The 23,367-nt window shown below is 39.2% G+C and overlaps 1 protein-coding gene across 1 annotated transcript in view; it reads left to right on the top strand.

The window, feature by feature from the left end:
* Window positions 1–17,454, top strand: part of ALKBH8 (alkB homolog 8, tRNA methyltransferase) — a 60,188-nt gene extending 42,734 nt beyond the window's left edge. Inside the window, exons 11-12 of the mRNA XM_081326654.1 lie at window positions 14,941–15,090; window positions 16,748–17,454. Of these exons, the coding sequence (XP_081182780.1) occupies window positions 14,941–15,090; window positions 16,748–17,302 (705 nt within the window). The 3' untranslated portion in view covers window positions 17,303–17,454. The remainder of the gene's footprint in view (window positions 1–14,940; window positions 15,091–16,747) is intronic.
* The last annotated feature ends 5,913 nt before the right edge of the window (window positions 17,455–23,367 follow it).

Below are 23,367 nucleotides of genomic sequence, written 5' to 3'. Positions count from 1 at the left end.
GGTTTACAACTTCCCAAAGAAAAAAAATGGCCAATCTTAATATCAACTTATTTTTGAAGGAATCAAGGGTATATTACATCTTTTAACTTTCTTTTTGTGGGAATCTATCATTAAGATTCTCTGATTTTTCAATCCAGTATGTTTTGCTCAAAAATTGGAGTCTGGGCTTCCGGTGGTGATGCGACGCTGAAGACAGCCATCTCCGGGCTGTCCGCTCCGCAGCTTTGTTGAATCACTGAAAACAGCGTCGATCAGCTGTTTTGGTGATTCGGAAGCCCCCTCCCCGAGAGAAGAGGAGGGGGTGAGGCCCCAGGTAGGGGTTGAGCTCTCCGGGGCCGCCTGAGCTTTAAGTTTGGGCGGCTGAAGGATCGAGCCCCCCCGAAGCCTGGGTTTGCTCCGGGCTGCGCAGCGTCTCTGCTCCGTGATTTTTGGAGCAGAGCCAAGCGTTAGCAACCACCCCTGCCAGAAGGAAAGACTCTTGAGTATGAAGACGCAGGCAGAGCGGTACAGGAGGTCAAGGTGAAGTGGACTTTTATCTTTACTCTCTAGCTCAATGGATTTTATGGCCTTAAAGTGAAAGTGCGCAACAAGTGAAAGTGGGGGAAGATGGTGACGAAAGCCTCCAAAGTTCTTCGGAGTGCGGGGGCTTCCCCGGTGCAACAGACTTCGTTGCAAGCTTTGCTCCCTCCTGCACCTGCTCCGGCATTGACGCTTAAGGATTTACAGGATGCCTTCGAAAAGCATTCACAATTAATGTCAGATATGATGGAAAAGCTGGAGGAGAAACTGGAGGAGAAGATGGAAGAGAAGTTTAGAGCAATGAGGGCAGACATCTTGTCTACAATTGAAGGTGTGGTTGTATGTGTGCAACGCTTGGATGAAAAAGTGGAGGATCTTAGTCAAAAGAATTCTATATTAGAAGTAAAAGTACTAGAGAATGAAAATATAAGGGATAAAATGGATGGAGGCTTGAGCCTCGTCCAGTACCATCAGATGGAGTTTGCTATCAGAATCAGGGGCTTAAAAGAGAATCCTAAAGAAGATTTAAAGCAGCTGGTCTCCGAGGCTTTGGAAGTGGTACTGGGCCAGTCAGCAGCTGAAATTGAGGGAAGTATAGATAAAATCTTTCGTGTGAACTCATGGATTGCAAGGCAGAGGAAGCTACCTAGAGATGTGGTGGTTTACTTTACAAAGAGAGCAATTAGGGATGAAGTTATTCAAGTTGCTTATGATACTAAGTTTGTGGTTGCTGAGCAAGAAGTTTTGGTCTTAAAAGAGATTCCTCCCAAGATTTTAAGGAGAAGGAAAGATTTTGCCTTTCTAGCACAGGAACTTAAGAAATGTGACATCAAGTTTAGATGGGAGATTCCAGTCGGCATGGTGGTGATGCACGAAGGTAAAAGACATCGTCTGGTTACAGTGACTCAGGCACGTGATTTTTACAGTAAAGTTTTAAAAGCAACCCCTCTACCACTTCTGGAATCTGTAAAGGGAAATGGCGAGGGAAAGCCTCAAGATGCTGAAGGAATACAGATAGAGGAGAATGGCGCTGGAGGGGATCAAATTACAGTTTTATCGGCAGCTGTTGGAGAGCAGAGGATAACGCGTGCCGCCTCAAGACGAGTGAGACAAGAGCAAGAGCAAGATCAGCAGAAAGTTATGGAACCTCCAAAGCGTACTTACAGTGAAGCTGTGGGAGGGGCGCGGCCTAAGGAAGTTAAAGGGGTCATGGCAGACGTGTTCCAGAAGCTTCGGGATGCCAAGAATGGCGACTAAGTTCCTAACCTGGAATGTTAATGGATTAAATTCACCACAGAAGAGAAAGAAAGTTTTTCAATATTTAAAACAATTTAAGACTGATGTTATTTGTTTGCAAGAAACGCATATTAGGGTTATGGACCAAAAGTATTTGTTGAACTCAAGGCTGGGCACGCAATTTATTGCTTCTGCAATGAATAAGAAAAATGGAGTGGTTATCTATGTCAAGAGTACTCTGACAGCGGAACTAATTGAAGTAGACAAGCAAGGAAGATATGTTATGATAGATTTGCTGTTAGAAGCCAAAAAAACGCTTTTAGTTGGACTGTATGCTCCTAATCAACAACAAACTGATTTTTTTAGTTTACTACATACAAAGATTACCCAGTTGGATTATAAATCTTTTATTTTTATGGGAGATTGGAATGGTGTCCTGGATGTACAGCTGGATAAAGCTGGTTTCTTTAAGCGTGCCCCGAGTCATGCTAGATTGCCTAAATCTTTTTTTGAAATGAAGGACGACCTGGAATTGCGAGACATTTGGCGAGATACACACTTACATGAAAAGGATTATACTTTTTTTTCTGATAGACATCAATCTTTTTCTAGGATTGATTTTATATTACTGACTAATGATTTTTTTTCTAGGACTAAGAAGATAAAGATTTGTGCAAGAACTATATCTGATCATAGTCCAGTTTGGTTAGAGATCAACAAGGACAATAGAGATAGGCGCTCCTGGCGCGTAAATGAGAATTTGTTTAGAAACCAGAGAAATGTGGAAGAATGTAAAAAGCAGATGAAGGATTTTTTTGAAATTAATATGAACAAGGATACCTCTATGGACATGGTTTGGGATGCTAGCAAAGCCTATATGAGAGGGGTGTTAATATATATGAATAATAAATATAGACGTAATTTGGAAGTTAGAAGGAAAGAACTGGAGAATGAAATCAGGGAAAAAGAAAAGGCCCTAATTTTGAATCCATCGGATGCGAAGATTAAGGAGGTCATTAACCTGTTAAGAGGACAATTTGATAAGTTGATGGCTGATCAGGTGGCAACTAACCTACGGTTTGCTAGGCATAATACTTTTTGTAATGCCAATAAACCAGGTAGGTGGTTAGCCTACAGGTTAAGGAAAAAACAAAGGGCTTCTAATATAGATAAAATTGAATACAAAGGAAAGGTTGTGTTTCAACAGGATCTTATTAAGGAAGCCTTTGTGGATTTTTATTCTAAATTATATGTTAAGGAGAAGATTAATGAAACAGATATTGATGTATATTTGAAGAATGCTAGCATCCCGGTTCTTACACAAGAACAAAAGGAGGAGATTAATCAATTGATAACAGAAGAAGAAATTCTTATAGCAATTAAGGAATTGAAGGTGGATAAAGCGCCAGGTACGGATGGTCTGACTGCGGTCTACTACAAAAATTTACAATTGGAGCTGATAAAGCCATTAAGGGAATTGTTTCAGATAATTCAGAGGGGGGGAAGGGTGCCTCCGTCTTGGAGAACTGCTTTTATTTCTTTGATTCCGAAGGAAGATCAAGATGCTACTCAAGTAAAAAACTACAGACCAATATCACTTTTAAATACAGACTACAAGATATTTGCTAAGGTGTTAGCTAACAGATTGATGAGGGTTTTGCAACAGATGATTCATGGGGATCAAACTGGGTTTATTAGTGGTAGACAAATGAAAAATAATGTGAGGCATATAGTTGATGTGGTGGAGTTTTTGGAAAGGAACAACCAGATCCCTGCGGCGCTAATTTTTTTAGATGCTGAAAAAGCTTTTGATCAATTGGATTGGCAATTTCTGATGAAAGTTTTAGATAAAATGAATTTTGGGGATAAATTTTTACAACCAATTAGGGCATTATATCAAAAACAAACTGCCCGAATAATAGTTAACAATAGCCTGACTGAAGTATGCAATATTGAGAAGGGCACAAGACAAGGGTGTCCGTTATCACCTTTATTATTTGTTTTAACATTGGAGATATTATTGATAAAAATACGGAACTCGGAAAAAATTAAGGGTATTCAAATTAGAGATCAGGATTATAGATTGAGGGCGTTTGCAGACGATCTGGTTGTTACAGTGACCCAGCCAGAAAACTCTGTTGTGGACCTGATGGAGATAATAATGCAATATGGGAAGGTTTCTGGATTTAAGGTTAATGTACAAAAAAACAAAAATTTTGGCCAAAAATATGACAGCACCGCAAAAGGCCCTTTTAGAAGGATTAACTGGATTTGAGATTGTTAAAAGGGTTAAATATTTGGGGGTGTATTTGTCACCCTCCAATGCAAAGTTATATAAAAATAATTATGAAAAGTTATGGGGAAAAATTCAAAAAGAATTGGAGAGCTGGGAAAAACTGCAATTGTCTTTTCTGGGAAGAATTGCAGCAGTGAAAATGAATGTCCTGCCTAAATTTTTATTTTTATTCCAAATGATACCGGTCCTTAAAAAAGACTCTAATTTGGAAGAATGGCAACGGGGTATCAATAAATTTGTGTGGGCAGGGAAAAGGCCACGAGTTAAACTTAAGATTATGCAGGATACTCGTGAAAGAGGTGGTCTTAAAATGCCTAATCTTAAATTATATTATGAAGCTGCTGCGTTGTCAGGAATAAGTGACTGGATTAATTTGACACAAGGGAGATTATTAAATCTTGAGGGCCACGACTTGTTATTTGGCTGGCATGCATATTTGTTGTATGATAAGAAGGTAGATAATGTGTTTAAAGTGCATATTTTAAGACAGGCATTGTTGAGAGTTTGGAAGAAGTATAGACATAAGTTGGACTACAAGATGCCGTTGTGGGCAATCCCGAAACATGCAATAGAAAACATAAATGTTGGCTTCAAACATGATGTGACTACGTATAAGGAGATCTTAAGCTTGGAAAGGAACGTCTGGTGTTTGAAGCCGTACAATCTCTTGCGAGATGAGAAGATCGTTCAAACTTGGTTCCAATATACTCAATTACGTGCCAGGTGGAAAGAAGATCAGAAAATTGGTTTCTCAATGACTGATGAAAATTTGATAAAGCAAATTAGAAACCAGGGTCCAGCACATATCAAACGGATTTATCTTGCATTGATAGATATTGACTCAGAAACAGAACTTGTTAAAGACTGTATGATAAAATGGGCCCAGAATATTCAAGAAGTTATTACAATGGACACGTGGGAAAAGATCTGGGTGAGGAACGTAAAATTTACACAAGCCCAAAACCTAAGAGAGAACTTTTATAAAATGTTTTATAGATGGCATTTAGATCCTAAAAAGCTTGCAAGTATGTATCCGAATTATCAACCTAAATGTTGGAGGTGTGGTGGCGAAGATGCAACGTATTTTCATATATGGTGGACCTGCAAAAAGGTTAAGGCTTTTTGGATAAAAATTTGGTGGAATATGCAGAAGATCTTTAAGCAAAGGATAAAGTTTTGTCCGCAATTGTTTTTGCTGGGCATAATTACAGATGCTACTGTTGTGGACATTAAGTTGATGTTGAACTTAATTACAGCAGCAAGACTCTTAATAGGTCAATATTGGAAAAAGGAGGAACTGCCGACTATAGAAGAATGGACTCTAAAGGTTTCTGACCTGGCGGAAATGGCAAAGATTTCGGCTTACTTGAAAGATCATTCGCAAGAACGTTATATTATGGAGTGGAAAAAGTGGATTGATTATATCCAGAACAAATATGGGACTAAAAAGTTTCATTTAGCATTTGAATAAGTTTTCTTTTCTTTTTTCTTTTTTTTTCTTTTTATATGTAATATTAGTATTGCTTGTAGTCATTTTATATGAGCTAGAGGGCGATAGAATTAATAGTTTATTGTTGTTAGCATATGGATGTTTATGATTGTTCTTTGTTTTTATACCTAGTACTTAGCTCTGGGAAGTCGGGGGGGAGGGGGGGAATGGGGGGGAGGGATAGGGAGGGTTAGGTAGGGGTGGGGGGAGGGGGGATTGTTAAAGATAAAATGTACTGTAAAACTTTTCAATAAAAAAAATTGGAGTCTGCAATGTAACTAATAATTATTTCCAAGCTACATCTTTCAGATATAAATATGCCTATTCATAATTCAATAGTTTCCTCATGATTTAAAATAAATTGCTGAAAGCAGATGCATTGTAATAGCAGAGATTTTAATAGCAACTTACATTTTGTAAATGAATGGAAATGAGATAAATGTATCTGCCATGGATGATGATGATGACGATAATAAACCTTTACTCTGAAAGACTCCAACATTTTTATAATATCAATATAGAGAAAAAGTGAAAGAAAGGAAAAAAGGAGTCATGGAGCACCCACAATTTCTGGAGGCAAATCATTCCACTGATTAATTGTTCTGTCAGGAAATTTCTCCTTATTTCTAGGTTGCTTCTCTTCTTGATTAGTTTCCATCCATTGCTTCTTGTCTTGCTTTCTAGTGCTTCATAGAATAGGTTGGTCCCCTCTTCTTTGTGGCAGCCCCTTAAGATATTGGAACACTGCTATCATGTCACTCCTAGTCCTTCTTTTCACTAGACTAGACAAACCCAATTCCTGCATCTGTTCTTCATATTTTTTACCCTCCAGTCCCCTAATCGCATGGACTTCAACTCTCAAATTCTGGGAGTGGAAGTCCACACATTCAAGGTCTAGAAATACTGCTGTAGGCTGTGTCTCTTTATCAGGAGTTCTATTTTTTTCCCCCTAACGAAGAAGTTACGTGGTCTAGAAATGTTTGAAAACCCTTAACATAAATATCCACCATGTACAGAATGAATCTGTAAGGCATGTGAAATCACCCCAGCCCATTACGGTTTATTTGAGAAACCATGGCTTAGTGCAATATGTGAATTAGCTCTGTGTCGTCAACATACTGTAGAGGTCCTTCAGCAAGACTCTCAGTTCCCTGTCCATGAGCTGATTCACCACCATCATCTCTCTTTGTTGCTACTTGAAGGTTCAGCGATCCTTTCCTCCGAGTTGATTTTGAATTGCTTTGCAGTAGGAAAAGTCAAGGCAGTTATAGCTCCTCCTTGCTCCTCTGCAGACGGCAGATGCAAGTGAACAGGAGACAGCAGAAGAAGGGGGAAAATACCCTTACGTCCATAACAGGAGCCTTGTCAGGTGCCCAACACTTTTGTAATGCCCTTCTAAGCACCTTGAAATACCTCACTTTTCAGATTTGATGAAATGAACCTGGATCCCCTCCTCCCCGCCCCATCAGTAGTTGTTTCGAAATGCCTTGGAGGCATTCAAGGCAGCCATTTGTAGTAAAAACCGCTGATGGATTTCATCTCTGCTCCACAGAATACCAAGGGCTTGCTTGTGGGAAGCTTGGATACTCAGATTTTATTAGCAGTCAAGAAGCTAAAGTATCTCGGAGATTAAAGACTAGAAGCAGCAAACAGCAAAAGCTTAAAAGTATAATGCAAGTTGCTGGAAACACATCTGCCAGCGAGAGATAGGCTTCTCATTTTCAACATAGCATCTTTTCCCCCAAAAGGTGATACAGCTTTCTCTATGGGGAAAACAAAGCTTTACGTGAAGCAAATGTTAAAGGCCTGATTCAGAACAAGTAGACCAAGGGAATTACTCTCTCTCTCTCTCTTCCTCTGCATGTTGTCATCCTTCTTGCTGTGTTTGTATGCGTTTGCCAGAATTTAATTTGCTTTCTCAAGACTCTCATGCTATTAGTTATAGCTGAGATATTTCTCTGGGGAGCCACGTAATTTCATTTCAAAATTAGATGTAGTTCTCTCTTCATTAGTTTTCTGATACATTACATCAATCAGATTTCAATGGACTTAAATGATTTAATTCTACCTGATGGAGTTAGTTATTATGAAGTAAAGCTAAATGCCCACAGCATCTCATGTTCCTTTTTGTTCCCTGAACTTGGATAAGTAATTAATCTCTCCTGGGTTGCATGCCCCCTTACAATTACTCTCTTCTGCATTTTCTATCTTAATTGCTACTTCGATAATAGAAATAAATGGGGCTACTGCTGAAATATGGCTACTGTCTAGGATGAAACCGTAACATTTTGACTTCTTTCTTTTCTGGTCTAAAGAAATGTAGTCACTTGATATGGAAACCAAAAATGGGGCAGGAGCTATTCTTTTATATATTCTATTCTCTATTTTATTGAAATCTAAGGAAAAGGGCTTTTTCATTAATTTTTCATCTCAAATTCATTAGATTATTTTTAGTAGTTGTTATCATGTAGGGGCATGAGTTCTGAAACTATCTCTTTATTGATGAGATTCATCACCTGGAAAGCGATTGAAAATGGCTCTTTACCGCTATTTAGTAAATGCTGCTTCCATCATCTGAGAGGTAAACTAGAAATCACTTTCTCCTCAAGATTGTATTTTAATGTTGTGGTTTTGGATGGTCATTTTAGAGCCAACTTCTTGTGGTTTTGGATGGTCATTTTAGAGCCAACTTCTGTATAGATAAAACACAGGTAGTCCTCGACTTACAACAATTCATTTATTGACTGTTCAAAGTTACAATAGCACCGAAAAATGTGACTTATGACCATGTTTCATAGTTACGACTTTTGCAGCATCCTCCTGATCATGGGATCAAAATTCAGATTCTTGGCAACCGGTTCATATTTACGGCCTTTGCTGTGTCTCAAGGTCATGTGATCACCTTTTGTGACCTGACAAGCAAAGTCAATGGGGAAGCCAGATTTATTTAGCAACCAGGTTACTAACTTATCAACTGCAGTGATTCACTTAACAATTGTGGCAGGAAAAGTTGTAAAATGGGGCAAAACTCACTTAACAAATGCCTCACTTAACAACAAAAATTTTAGGCTCAATTGTGGTTGTACGTTGAGGACTACCTGTACATGAACAAGATTCAAATGTTAGTCATAAAATAATAATAAGATGACAATGAAGCAACAGTATTACTAATATCAGTAGCCAGCCCAAAATATCAATGTATAAATGAAAACATATCAGAGAAACACCAGTCTATCTCAGGATTCTTAGCATGGACAGTAATGCAACATCTGGAAGCAAGAGTACTCCTAAAGACACATCTCCAAATTTCACACTATGTAGTTGATATTTTTGCCATGATCGAAAAAGAACACACACACAATTTAAAACCTTTTCTTGCAGCGGTTGTTAAGGAAATGCATCAGTCATTAGGTGAACCCATTGTTTACTGTGGGTGGGTTTTTGTTGCAAAGTGGAAGTAAGTGCTGGTTTCTGGGGGAAATGTCATAAATTGCAATCATGGGACTGCAAGGCGCTGCAAACGGGTAAGTGTGGGCTGGTTGCTGAGCACCCCAAATGTGTTCACATGACTAGGGGGCTGGCTGTTGGAACTTCAGAACCAGGTCATAAGTGGCTTTTTCAGGAGGGTCTGTTGTAAATTTGAATGGTCGCTAAGTGACTGGTTTAAATCGAGGATTATCCACACTGAATTCCCCCGCAGAGGTTGTGCTAAAAAGTTTCTCATTTTTCCCTGCTTGGGGGGAGGTCTATACCTCCTTGTTTAAAAAATGAAATTCTCTACTATTCTTTCATCAGTTGCAGTGTGACCTTTTTCAGCTGCTGGTTTCATCTGTCCCCGTTACAAGTGGCACTGTTATCTGTCCTGCATCTTCCGTAATCTCATAGCCGAAGTGCTTTTGCATTCTATGGACTTCTGCTTTTTTGTTCTCATTTGTTCAAATGGGCTGGTTCAAGGTTGCATCTGTCCCTTCTGTCTTTGCCATACATCAAGGGTATGAATACAAATAGCACATTGAATGCAGAAGATCTTGTTGGCAAGCCGGGTGATTGTACCACTGTTGGAAAAAGCTCATCGGTATTCATCTGCATTATTGCACATGCCCCAAAGTTCAGCCTTGGCATTCCAAATCGGTTGCTGGGCTGAAGTTCGTCTCTGAATCAATCCTGATCACAGAAGCATGTCGAGAGAGGAAGAAAGTTAATTAGTTAGAAAAATGTTAAAATAACCTCTGATAATCTGAATGGGATCACAGCACTAGTTGAGAAATGATAAAATGCAAGTTTGCAGTAATTATCTCTTTCCAGTTTCCATGGACATGCATCCAGTGTTCATCACATTTATACTAAAGGGAAATTTTCTCTGGAGCTGCCATATCCTTTGTATTTTTAATCACACTTGAAATACTTGATGCTCTGAAGTATTTTTATTTTATTGCAAGATCTAATCTTTTTGCAACGGATTCACTTTGCTACATAGGACGTTACAACTAAGCCTGACTTTGCAATTATGTGATATAATTTAGATGCAAATTAGGACTTCATATTCTGGCTGTCATATGCTTTATTCCTCTTGGTTAGCTAAGCTGTTACTCATTACATTTTATCACAGTAGGGTGTTGTTGTCTCTTTCAAGGTCGTTTCAGGGTTGTCTGATTGAATTCCTGCTTCTCTGTCCATTTTTACTGTTCTTGGGACAACAGAAAGTGATTGCAGTGACTGGAATGTTGTCTCTTTACAAGAGAACCAAGTTTGCCTCTTGAGTCTCTATTTAGTTGCTGAGATGTTCGTATGAAGGTCCAAATTCCATCCCTTTCTCCCAGCTTTAAAGTATCTAACAGGGCTCTTTGTTAGAAATTGTTTTCATCACTGTTTTAACATTCTTTTTTTCACCGAGTCATGAAAAATTCTTTTTTAGTCCTTGTAAACACCAGAATGGACCAATTTGTTTGTTTGGAGAGCAATCTGTTCTGCAGATGGTGGGCTCTGGTGCTGTAATGTTCTTAATTAAAATCAAAGTCTTTATGATCATACCCAGTAATGAAATTGGCACCATTAGCAATAAAGATTTCCCAGTTACGGCAAATCTATAATATGAATAGCACTATGTGCAATTGGTGTACACTTTACATTTATCCTAATCCAACAAAACTGAAATGCGGGATATATTTTTTTCCTTAAAGCTCTTTCCCTTTAATGAAATGGAGCAAATTTGCTTTGAGAATTAGATCTGGCATATATTCTGTCAATAAACCACTTTGTAACTGGCAGCTAAAACTGACTAAATTGAGAATTTCGTCTGTCTTGGCTGGAAACACTAAAATAAATAACCTGTTGTTTAAAAATTCCATTTATGTTAACACAAATGAGTAAATTGTTAGAGTTACCAAAGGAAACTATTTATTGGTTTTTTTATGCTCCATCTTTTGACTTTACACGCCATTATTTTCATTTGATATATGCAAGTGCACGAATCAAACCTAGTTTATAGCTTTTGCATTCTCTTTTTATTGTTTTCTAGTAGCTAATCCATCAACTAAAATTAGTCTTGTAGATCAACATTCATATTCATAGCAAGCAAGCCATGGTACAGATTTGCATGATTCCCTCTGATGTTGGGTTTTTTACTGTAATAAACTTTTTATATGTAATTTATTTCTTCTTTGCAAATATCATATTTTGCCTGTAAGCAGACCGATTCCTGGATTGCCATGATGATTATGAATAGCCATAATTTTTTATAATCTATGAATAGAAAAGTATTTCACTCATAAAATTGGGCTTTACCCGCTCACCTTGGCAACCTCTGAAACATCCTTGTAAGGTGTGTAGGTGTGCATATTTATATGTTACCTTTCTGTTCAGAAAGCCTTGTGGGATTCTTGGAAATAGCGTGATATATTGCAGGAGAGTATAAACCAGGAGTCACAACTGATGGAGAATTTAGTGGATGTTCCTAAATTTTGAGATCATGTTATATATGCATTTTCACAATAGGCTACCATAGGGGATATGCTTAGTCACAAAATACCTATTTTATCCAAGGGCAAAATTTATCCAGTCTCCCTTTCCAGCTTTTATGGGTCCATGTAGAATGAACATTATCTGAAATAAAGGTAATGCTTGAGCCTGACAGCTTGCTTTGCACAACGTTAGCTTTCTGTCATTTTTCAAAAAAGAAACTAAAAAGTAATAAAACCAGATCGTGCATGGCACCCAGCAGGCATTGCAGGAGGTATCCCTGAGGACCAGACTAGAGTTTTAAGCTGTAAGTGTGGGGCAGAAATATCAAGCTTGTTTGTTTCTTGCACCAATGGAAAAACTACTTGGGATTCAGTCTGGGGTTTCTTTTTCAAATCTCCTTCAATTTGTAGCTGCTGCTGTCAAGTTGATAGTAGCAATACAGTAGAAGTGCTTCTGCCACAATCCTGCTGGATTTCCACAAAGTCATTTGATGCGATCTGAAGGTCAAATGAGAGTGCTACAGTGCTCCTTTTGTTGAGGTTGAAAATTAAATTGATCTCTCCTGCTGTGTGTTTCCATGCTATTTGAACTGGGCTGTGATAGGAAACATACATAGACTTCCGGAGAAAAAAGGAGGAACCTGCCCCACTTTACATCGGGGAGGACTGTGTAGAAAGAGTTTCCTCCTTTAAATTTCTGGGAGTCTACCTCTGTGAAGATCTGACCTGGAAAGTTAACACAACTCAGGTGGCTAGAAAGGCCCAACAGAGGCTTCACTTTCTTAGGGTCTTGCGGAAGAACAGGGTAGAACAACAGCTAATCACCCTCTTTTACCGGTCTACCATAGAGAGCGTCCTCTCGTATGGTATTGTGGTTTGGTATGCTGGTCTGACAGCCACGGATAGGAAAGTATTACAGAGGGCAGTGAGCACAGCACAAGACATTGTGGGCTGTTCCCTGACACCACTGGATGACATCGCCACGGCTCGTTGCCTTGGAAGAGTGAGGAAGATTCTCAGGGATGACTCACACCCTGGACGGTATCTCTTTACTCTCCTACCATCCGGTAGGAGATATAGGAATATAGCCAGCCGTACCAACAGGCTGAAAAATAGCTTTTATCCGTGGGCTGTTAGGCTTTTAAATGGGACATAATCTTATGCAGAATTGACTTGGGAGGCTGGTGTGTGGTGTAGTTGGTTCACATAGTGTGGTGGGATGGAGGGTTTGTTGTCACTGTGTGTAGGGGGGAGAGAGCACGGGGGGAGGCTCAGCTAATCTCAATGTACACATGTACTTTGACAATAAAGGTTTATTATTATTATACAGTTGGTAGTAAATTAATAAACCCAATCCGGACTGTCTCTGAACTTCTTACTGATTGGGAAAAAAAGGGAGGGATGCAACTATATAGCTGTCTAACAGCAACAGTATAAATGCCCTTTTCATGCCACAGATTATTTTTTTTTAAAAAAAACCCTCTGATTTCAGACCAAAAGAAAATGTCTCAGTGTCTTCTATAGATGGACTGCTCTGCCTGTTGAGACTACCTCGTTCCAAAATGTGGATAAAGTTTATTAGGGGTAGGAGTTCTTCAGTATTTACAATTACTGCCAAAAATTGTAATTCTAGTAATTAGTAATTCTAGGAACCATGGTTTATATTCCTCATAAACCTGAATACCACCCTACCCATGAGGACAGTCTGAAGGAACTTGTGGTTGTCAGCAAAGAAGATCTGTATACAGATACATTGCCAGTGACAAATAGTCTCTATCTGAACTTGTCTCCTATCACTTGGCTGGTAGCTAATTATTATATATTCAGTTATCAAATAGTCTTGTCAAAAGTAACATTAGAAGGTAGGCAGTAAGAGCAGCTAAGTGGCACCAGTGAAAAGGTAACCTCGATACTGTTCTCATGAAAAATGCATTAAGGCCATCTGCAGTGGAAATTGGATAAGATGGTGGGTGGAACTATGCTCAACCTAGACTTTCGCGTTCAGCCTAGCCTTGTATTCATTGTAGTTCTGATGTCTTCCACTTAATAACCGTACATGCATTGATTTTTATTCCAAGCTGTTTTGAGTGTCTTATGGAAGAGACGTGGGGCAGCAGAATGTATTTCAAATATACAAGGTCAGGGCTAATATTGCTGCAAGCATTCCTAAGTGAATTGTCTAGTTGGAGAAAAAGAAAATTAAAAGGAGCAGAGGTAGCTGTCCTTCCCCCCCACTTTTTTTTATTTGGCAAATTGACAGGATGTACAGTGGCAATGCAATAGATGGAAGATGTGACAAATACTATCTTTTCCTGGGGGAAACATGGAGCACCGGATCAGTCAGGATCCATTTGCTGTTGCTTCTGTGCATATCAGATGATAATGTAATGGTATTCAAAGTAATGGTATTCAAAGCCCTACATGGCAGGGGTCCGGAGTACCTGAGGGAACACCTGCTGCCGGCATCAACTTCCCTCCGCCCTGTGCGTTCCCACAGAGAGGGCCTCCTCAGGGTGCCACCGGTCAGAGAATGTCGACTGGTGGCCCCCAGGGGGAGGGCCTTCTCTGTGGGCGCCCCGGAGCTATGGAACCAGCTACCGGTTGAGCTCCGGACGGCGCCTGACCTTCGCTCCTTTCGCCGCGAGCTAAAAACATACTTTTTTGAACAAGCTGGCCTGGCCTGATGAGGGGATTGGGGGGGGGGTTTGCTATTGTTATTTTACTAGGTTTTATAGATGTATTTTAGTATGTGGGCATTTATTTAATCTAGTTTTAACTTTTGTAATTTGTATTTTTATTCTTGCCCTGTTCACCGCCCTGAGTCCTTCGGGAGAAGGGCGGTATAGAAATATTATTAAATAAATAAATATTATTAAATAAATAATGGAAAGTGGAATTAAAGTGTAAACCCTATTCGTTTAGGTCAGTTGGATCCCAGATGGGGTGTCTTGATGGCAGGAATGTGAAAGAGAACTGATTCTTAATAGTACTGAGGGATCAAGCAATAGGGTTTTTTTTGATACCATTTAGACAGAGTTGGCAAGCTCACCTTCTATAAAATGCAGCTAATATTGAACTATCCCATAAGTCTTGGTGGGGTAAAAAAGGAGGTTTATAAATCAAGGCAGTGGTTTGTGTTAAAAGAACAGCATAAAAGAGAGAAACTTAAAAGCTCTGATGCCTGCAGGTGCAATTTGGAGTTTACAGTCCTTCACATCTGGGCAGCCAGCTGTTACCGTTCCTTTCACTGAAGACGTATGCGTGTATGTTGTTAATTCAGCACTTAGATCATTATTTTGGTTCTTCCCTAAAGAGATAAAAATTAATCAACATTTCAATATTGGATCTAGAAAACTGGGTCTCTGACTGTTGCTTATTTATGAAAAGCCGCATAATTTTAATGTTCATTCTTGGTTTCTCACACTTTTTTTATTTAACAGTTTGGCTGTGACCGTAGTAAGACTCTAGTAGACATCTGTGGAGAGAAGGAATTTCAGGCTTTTGTATGCGATGCGCTCACTGTGCCAATACGGAGCGGTTCGTGTGATGCCTGCATATCCATTGCGGTCATCCATCATTTTTCAACACTGGTAGGTTAAAACTGCCTAAAAGTGGAAAGATTGTAATATAGTTTGTCCTTCTGTTTCATGGCTGTTGTTGTTGCTGTTGTTTTCATTCCAGGGATTAGTTAGCTTTGATTGTCAGTTCTATTTTTGCAACTCCTAAAGAACTTCCAGATTGCTTCTTTGATTTTCACATCACAATTAGTGGCACCGTTGAATTAAGGCTTACTGTGCTTATTTTTTCTATCTATAACTATTTTCTGGGGTGGGAGCGGGGGCAAGAAAGTAAATGGAAAAGAAATTCTGGAGTACCTTCCCATCCTGTGAAATTCCTGTCCCGCTCAACTTTTCTAAATTTCTTAACGCCCCAAACAGCCTGCAATACAAATTCTTCAATTCGGTCTCTCCTGATTGGCAGTGGTTCTTCATATTCCCTGGCATATTATCTTAAGTTTTTGTTTTCTGAAGATGCTGCTGTGAAATCTGAAACTTTTTACACAAAGCACATATTGGACCACTTAGCAGTGATCCTGATTCAACTTCACTGGAGATGGGTCTATTGAAACAAATTATGAATCCAGTGTTGCCTTGTGATGAGAGATTCTTCTGAATCTTCTGAATCTTTTTTGCAAGACTTTGCTCTCCACGTTAGCTTTCGTAAGCTAGGATTTCACCAACGTGGCATTAACCTTTTCTATTCTGGATGTGAACAAATCATAGAACTTGCATCCAGTGGTTCTCAGTTTTGCTAAGTTACAACACAACCAATAGGTTTTTTTAAAAAAAGTGTCAGAACAGAGGATAAAGGATTTAAGCTTAGCTGCTGGAAGACCTCTTTTGCCTAATTAGACCTGCCGTTACTTCCCTTTCAAAGGAAATTCAGTTACGTGCCCTGTTAACATTTCTAATACAGTTAAGGAAGTTCATGTGGGCTTCCTTACTGTGAGAGATCTATTTTGTTATGTTCTACAGGTACTCCTCGACTTACATTGGTAATTAAGCTTGCCATTATGGTCATAAGTTGTGTCAGTCATTAAATGAATCTTCATGTGACCGCTCCTGGTTTTATGATCTTTTTTGCAGCATTTGTAAAGCAAATGCCACAGTCGTTAAGCGAACTATTATTCGCTATGGGTGTTTTTTTTCTAGAAACTGGAAATAAATGTGCTTTCCAACAAAAACATAAATTGTAGCCCCTTGGCTGCAGGATGCTGCAAACGGCGGTTGATGCGGGCGGTTGCTGAGCACCAGGGCATGGGCAGCTGTCAGAGCTTTGAATGTGGGTCCTAAGTCTATCGTAACTTCAAATAGTCACTAAGCAACAACTGTTTGTAAATCGAGGACTACCCATAATTACAGTGGTTCTTAGTTCTTTCTTTCAACAAAGTGCTCAGATGTTATGGTAGCAGTTACTTGTTCTGCATATTTAGCTATTTTATTGTTTGCTGTTTTTTTAAGAAAAAAATCATTGTATATTAATTATGTTAATTTCATTGATATATAATTCTGAAAGGCCTGAAAGATGTATAATTTAAAAAAAGTAGAAATGTACAGACTAAAGAATAGTACAGTGTTTCTAATTCACTGAGCTCTGTTTTGTATTTTGTTTTGTTCTGAAGTACAATTTTTAGTTTGTTCCCTTTTACCCTTAGAATGACTGACTGTGTTTCTCCCCCTTGAGTAGGAGAGGAGGCTGGCTGTGCTTTGTGAACTAACTCGGTTGCTGAGACCAGGTGGGAAAGCACTTGTTTACGTTTGGGCAATGGAACAGGAATACAAGGAGCGGAAGTCGAAGTATCTGAAAGGGAAAAAAGCTAGTGATAAAAGTCTTGGCAAAGCTGTCAGCGACACACTAAATAAAACAGGCAGCACCGAATGCCAAGGTTTAGCACAGCCCATCAAGGACTGTAATCAACCTAAGGGGATGAGCAACAGTCCAAACCAGGTGGTTCCTGCCAGCTTGCCAATTCATACAAACAGAACTTCCTTTGAATCCCAAGATGTCTTGGTCCCTTGGCATCTGAAAGATGGAATAAAGAAAAAGACGAGACATGCCAAGCTTTGTCAGCCTCTGGATGGCTCTACACATGTTCCAGAACCCAACCCTGTTTTTCACCGCTATTACCACGTCTTCTGTGAAGGTGAACTGGAACAGCTGTGTAAACAACTAGATTGCATAAAGGTGCAAGAAAGTTATTATGACCAAGGAAACTGGTGTGTGGTTCTTGAAAAGCAGTGACACCCTCACAGTTCCATGGAGGCAGCTGTGTCTTTGATGGATTTATGGATACAATTATTTCTAAAACATGATTGGCTACCTTGGCATTTGGCTTTTGGTGTTGTGTTTATATTTTTAAAAAAATAAATAAATATCACTTCTACATCCTCCAAGGAGAGAGTGCCTTGTTTTTCCCCCCGATTTATGAAATTTTATGATGATCCTTTATGATTTCATGATCATCCTTGCAAATTACAGATCTGTTGGTTCAAAGAGATGTGATCAAATTTTGAAAGTTTCCGATTTGATGCTCCCAAATGCAGAGGAACAATAATTTCTTGAGAAATGTCAAACCTATGGAAGGATATAAACAACTATTTTATTTAGCAAAACTAACGGGTTACAGTGAATTCTAGTCCTGTGCACCTGGGGCAAGCCAAAACAAATATCGTAGGAATACCTCAGACCATCTTAAGGATTTGATCAAAGAAGGACAGAGCATGTGGTCAATATAATGAAGCAATGAAATGTATTTGAAATTAATGCAGGAACAGAAGAGAAGGCCTGGAATGGTTTCAGAGTAGGAGAGGCAACAAAGGGACATTTTGAAAGGTAATATAGAATCTTTGGTTCAAGGCAGTGCCAGCACTCTATTATTGTTCTAGCAAGCTTGCCCATTGTCTCCTTCACCACAACTGCAGAAAAAGGGAAATAAGAGGCCAACTGGCACATTCCCATGTACTTAGCAATCTCCCACATCATTAAATTTGGTCATAAATTCTGAAAGTATTTGCAAAAAGGACCTGTGAATCTTTTAATTATATACAGCCCTGCACTTATACTTGGTTGGTGATTCTATAAGATACAAACATCATTGGCATAGAAATCAAATTAATATACAGTGAGGGAGAGAGAGAAAGGGACTGATGCATAATATTTTCTAGCGAATATTCCACTAATTTTCATTATTAAAAATGATTCTGTGTAGAGATACCAAAAAGGTATATAAAGATACAGAGTATCAAAATTTAAAGTTTCAGAATACAGTTTCTATTCGTCAGCTTTATGTTTCCATTAAGACTTCATTTTTAATTGATAATAGACAACCTGTGACCATTGGGTCATTGTTTCAGAGACATTTCCTTAACTAAACAGAGAAATAGAGTAACTATGGCAGGCAAAAAGGCAATTGGATCGACTTCCAATTTCCTTTCTTTTGAGTTTCTTGTGGGAAGCTGGCAGGTAACATGGACCTTCCCTTCCCTTCCTTTCCCTTCCCTTCCCTTCTTCCAGCAGGCAAAAAAAAATAATTGCACAAGTGACCAGGAAGGTATCAGGGAACATTGGAAATGAAGATCACATAATTGTAGTTGAGTAAGTTGGTGCTGAAGCAGCCACAACTTCCCCAAATTTCATTCCCTTAACAGTAATAAGTCCCGGCATTCAGAAAGTTAGTCTTTTTGAGTTACCTCAGTTCAATAATTATTGATCTATACCTTCTAATTTTGTCCAATTGAAAGTTACAAAACAGACATGACAATTTTTGTACAGTACTCTGTACAAAAGCAAAAAAAGCTTGCATAAATAGGAGTATGGTATGCACCATTTAATATTGGGGGGAGGTGGGAGAGAAAACACCACTCAAAAAATAATAGTAGCATCTTTATTACCAAAAAGTAACTTGTAGTAAAATATATTACAAGATGCATAATATATCATTTGCAAAATAAAGTATACAGAATTAAAATCTAATTAGGCCTCAACACAATTCATAGTAAATGAATCTAGTCCAACAAGCTAAATCTAACGGGCAAAATACGGTTAACTAAGTATCCTATCATATCCAAATAATAAACAGAAGTGAATATAATGTAATAAGTTTCAACAATCTTAGCTCCATTAGCTTCCATGGAAATAATAAAAAACAATACCATGTTACTGTTCAATGAATCAGTCAATTATATTAGATCCAGAACCAGACTGCAATGAAGTAAATTATATTATTGGATCCCTGCAAGATAATGCAAATAGTCCTTGCCTGGAATGATAGTCATAGATTGTAGTGGTCGTTAATGCCCATGTGATCACTTTGCTTAATGACCACAATCCTAGCTCTCCCTGTTGCAGTTGTTAAGTGGAGCATGACGTGTCTTGGGGTAGAAAAGGCATTGGGAGGCCTGTTGCAGTCAGCACTGTGACACTTCCCCAGCTCATATGAGGCCTGTCCCCACCCCAAGGCACCCCTTGCACAACCTACCACCCTTTGGGCTCTTTCCCCCCCCATCACACCTTGCTCTTTACTAATCTTTTTTCAAAGATTGCCTTTCCCAAGGAGAAGCAGCCAATGTGCCATGCAGCCTTCCTATACAGAAGCTGTGGGTGCCGTCCTGGAAGTGGGTGCCATTTTGAAAGCAGCCACAATTGTCACAATTTGAGAATTGCAATTGTTCCCCCAATGGCACCCGATATCCAGAGATTGCCTTTCAGAAAGAGAAGCAGTCGATCTGCCATGTGACCATTATTAAGTTTCATTACAAGATAAAAGTAAAGAAGAAAGCGAAGTCAGGAAAATAAGAAAAGGAAAGAGAAAAGTGCAAAGGGAGAGAAAAATAATGACTTCTGGCTTTCTTTAGTGCTGTAGATGGCAAAAAATTAAATAAAAATAAAAATACATCAACCTTTTGCTTTAATTTCACAATTCTATAATTACAAAATCATTCTGATCATCAAAACCTAAAATCAACATTTCATTTTTTTTCCATCTCGAGCAGAAGTAATTTCCAAATAGAAACAAAACTAGATATGTTTTTTTTTGCTTTAATTAAAACAATTTTGGCATCTCCACATCTTCCACTGTGGATATTACTGTGTCTTTCCATCTTTGCTCATCTACAAAACTAGATAAGGTCTTTTCTTTTAATTAAAACAATCAATGTTGCCAATTCTGTTAACTCTTATCGCCTTTAATCCCCATTCTTCCATTGTGGGAATTAGTGTGTCTTTCCATGTTTTCACATATAGGTTTCTTGCCACTGTCAACAAATACAGTATAAGATCAAAGTTAAAAAATTTTTTTCAAGTTCTGTGTTCAACAAAACTATGTTTAGCATTAATATAACAAATATAATAATAATCAACCCAACTTAGAATGGGGTTCAGCAAAATTTCCAAGAAGGAGCAGAAAGCAAGAGAGCCAATTTGGTAGTGGTTAAGGCTCCAGGCTAGAAAGCAGGAAAACCTGAGTTCAAGACTTGCCTCAGACATAAAAGCTAGCTGGGTGGCTTTGAGTCAGTCACTTTTTCTTTTTTTTTCTCTCTGCCCAACCTATCTCACAGGGTTCTTGTAGTGAGGAAAATAGGAGGAAGAAGGTAAGTTAGATATCTTTGCCATCTTGAATTATTTATATAATAAAGGTGAGACAAAAATAAAAACAAGGAAAATGCAGGGTAACTACAAAAATGGAATAAATAAGTTACAAAAATAACACATGTTCCAGGCCTTCAGAAGGGTGGTTTTTTTGGTGGGTTTTTTTGGAACTACTTGAAATTAACCCAAATAATTCAACATGAGAAACTGCATATCTGTAAACATTACAGTACCTCCTTCTTTCACAGCATTTAAAATAGAAATTACATCCAGCTTCTGAACACATTTACTTGGAAATCCCATTATTCTACATTTAAAATTTGTTGAGTTTTTAGATGTAGAAACCAAGAATTCTGTAACTTTAAGGGGTTCTGACACAGGAGTAATATGAGGTAAATGCAATTTAGCAAAGAGGCACCATTAGTTTTAATAGGAGTGGGGATGGGGTTTGGTTGCTGTTCTGAACTCTTGATATGAATATACTAATATGAATAAATAAAGGTAAAAGGTAAAGGTTCCCCCGCACTTGCGTGCTAGTCGTTTCCAACTCTAGGGGCCGGTGCTCATCTCCGTTTCAAAGCCGAAGAGCCAGCGCTTGTCTGAGGACGACTCCGTGGTCATGTGGCCGGCATGACTAGACGCCAAAGGCGCACGGAACGCTGTTACCTTCCCACCGTAGTGGTCCCTATTTTTCTACTTGCATTTTAATGTGCTTTTGAACTGCTAGGTTGGCAGAAGGCTGGGACGAGTAACAGGTGCTCACTCTGTTACGTGGCACTCGGGATTCGACCCGCCAAACTGCCGACCTTCTGATCAACAAGCTCAGCGTCCTAATACACTGAGCCACCTCGTCCCTTAATATGAATAAGTACTAGCTCCCAATCCAACTCCCCCAGTCTTTGTTCCTTTCTTGCAGGAGAGAGGATCAACTTAATTAGCTGAGACCTAAGTCTGTTTCCTTTAATTATGCCAGTCTTGCATTGTATTGAGATTCAGAAGAAGTTGGAAATGAAAGGGAAACCTGTTTGAGAAGTGTAACCATGTGTGCAGAGCAGACTGGCTGAGGACAATGTCTGGTGAAGGTCGAAAAGACAGCTGCAGGTAATGAGACAACATACTAACTAGTTGAAAAGTTGGAGGGCCAGGACAAGATATAAAGTGAAAGAATTGGGTTAATGCAACTGCAGCAGGGGTTCAATGGCATCAGATAAATGAGCACGACAGTGGGAAGCTGAGACAAATGGTAGCCAATTAATTGCAGTCAGCCCAGTGGAATGGGAAGTACGATGAGTGCAATTAAAATAAATGGCCATAGGTAGATATTAAATATAGCACAGAAGCACAGCCATCACTCTGCCTGGCATGGGCAAATAAGAGATCGCTCAAGTCGACAGTTGAAAATGTCTGTAAAGGTTGTAGCTGGGGACTGAAAAGGTGCATTGAGCACTGATTTAGAAAATATAGATATATGTTTGCACAAATCTGAAAAATGGGGTTTTAATACATCCTGTTTGTCAGTGACATAAAATATCCCATTAATTCATGATAACAATTAAAAGCTATGTATGAGCTACATTTAAATGAAGTGAATATCCAAGAAGAATGGACAAAAGGAGTCCAGATCTGTTGTGCTTTTAACACAGCCTTTTGATCTATCAAAATCAACAGCTGAAGTTCTTTACTTAGGCCTTTTATTTTTCAGTGTTAGGCATGCCAAATCTTACTTAAATATTGACAAGATTTAATACTATTGTACACTCCAGAATGTCAGTGCTGGGGGGGGATTTCTATCTCCATGCCCTAATAGAGGGAGATAAAGTGACTCAGAAGTTCATGGATTCATAGCAACTATCTGTTTGTCTCTGTTGATATCTAGCCCAGCCCATACTGATCACTACTTTAGAGCAGATGGAGCATGATTAGAAGGTGGAGGATAGGGCTGTTAGTCCTGTCTCAACGTCAGATAATTTCTGGTCACTACAACTAATCTTTTCTAGAGCGAAAAACTTGAGGGTCTCTTATGGATCTGCCTGGGTTCCAAAAGGTTCTTGGGGATTTTCTTAGTAATTTCACAAGGATGTCAGCTACCAACCTCATTCATTTTTGCCTCTGAAATGCAGAGGAAATAAGGGCATTGCAAGTGACAGAACCCAAGTGATATATCTCTAACCAAAGATCTAAACAGGCCCAGCAGATGAAATAGGAGAAGTGATAATCTAGAGCCCTGGTAGTAGAGGATGAATGATGAATGTGGTCAATCACTACTATGAACCTAAAAAGGTAAAAAGTAAAGGTTCCCCCGCATACGTGTGCTAGTCGTTTCCGACTCTAGGGGCCGGTGCTCATCTCCGTTTCAAAGCCGAAGAGCCAGCGTTTGTCCGAGGACATCTCTGTGGTCATGTGGCTGGCATGACTAGACGCCAAAGCCGCACGGAACGCTGTTACCTTCCCACCGTAGTGGTCCCTATTTTTCTACTTGCATTTTTATGTGCTTTCGAACTGCTAGGTTGGCAGAAGCTGGGACGAGTAACAGGCGCTCACTCTGCTACGCGGCACTCGGGATTCGACCTGCCAAACTGCCGACCTTCTGATCAACAAGCTCAGCATCCTAACCCACTGAGCCACTGCGTCCCTTACACTATGAACCTACATAGTGGCAAAAAGGGCAATGTAAGCAGAAGTAATTCCAGGTGGAGTTGCATTGCCATGTAGTCCAGATA

This window comes from Vipera berus, assembly GCF_964194415.1.
Source record: "Vipera berus genome assembly, chromosome: 4".
NCBI classification, from domain to species: Eukaryota; Metazoa; Chordata; class Lepidosauria; order Squamata; family Viperidae; genus Vipera; species Vipera berus.
This window is presented reverse-complemented; position numbering and strand designations above follow the sequence as displayed.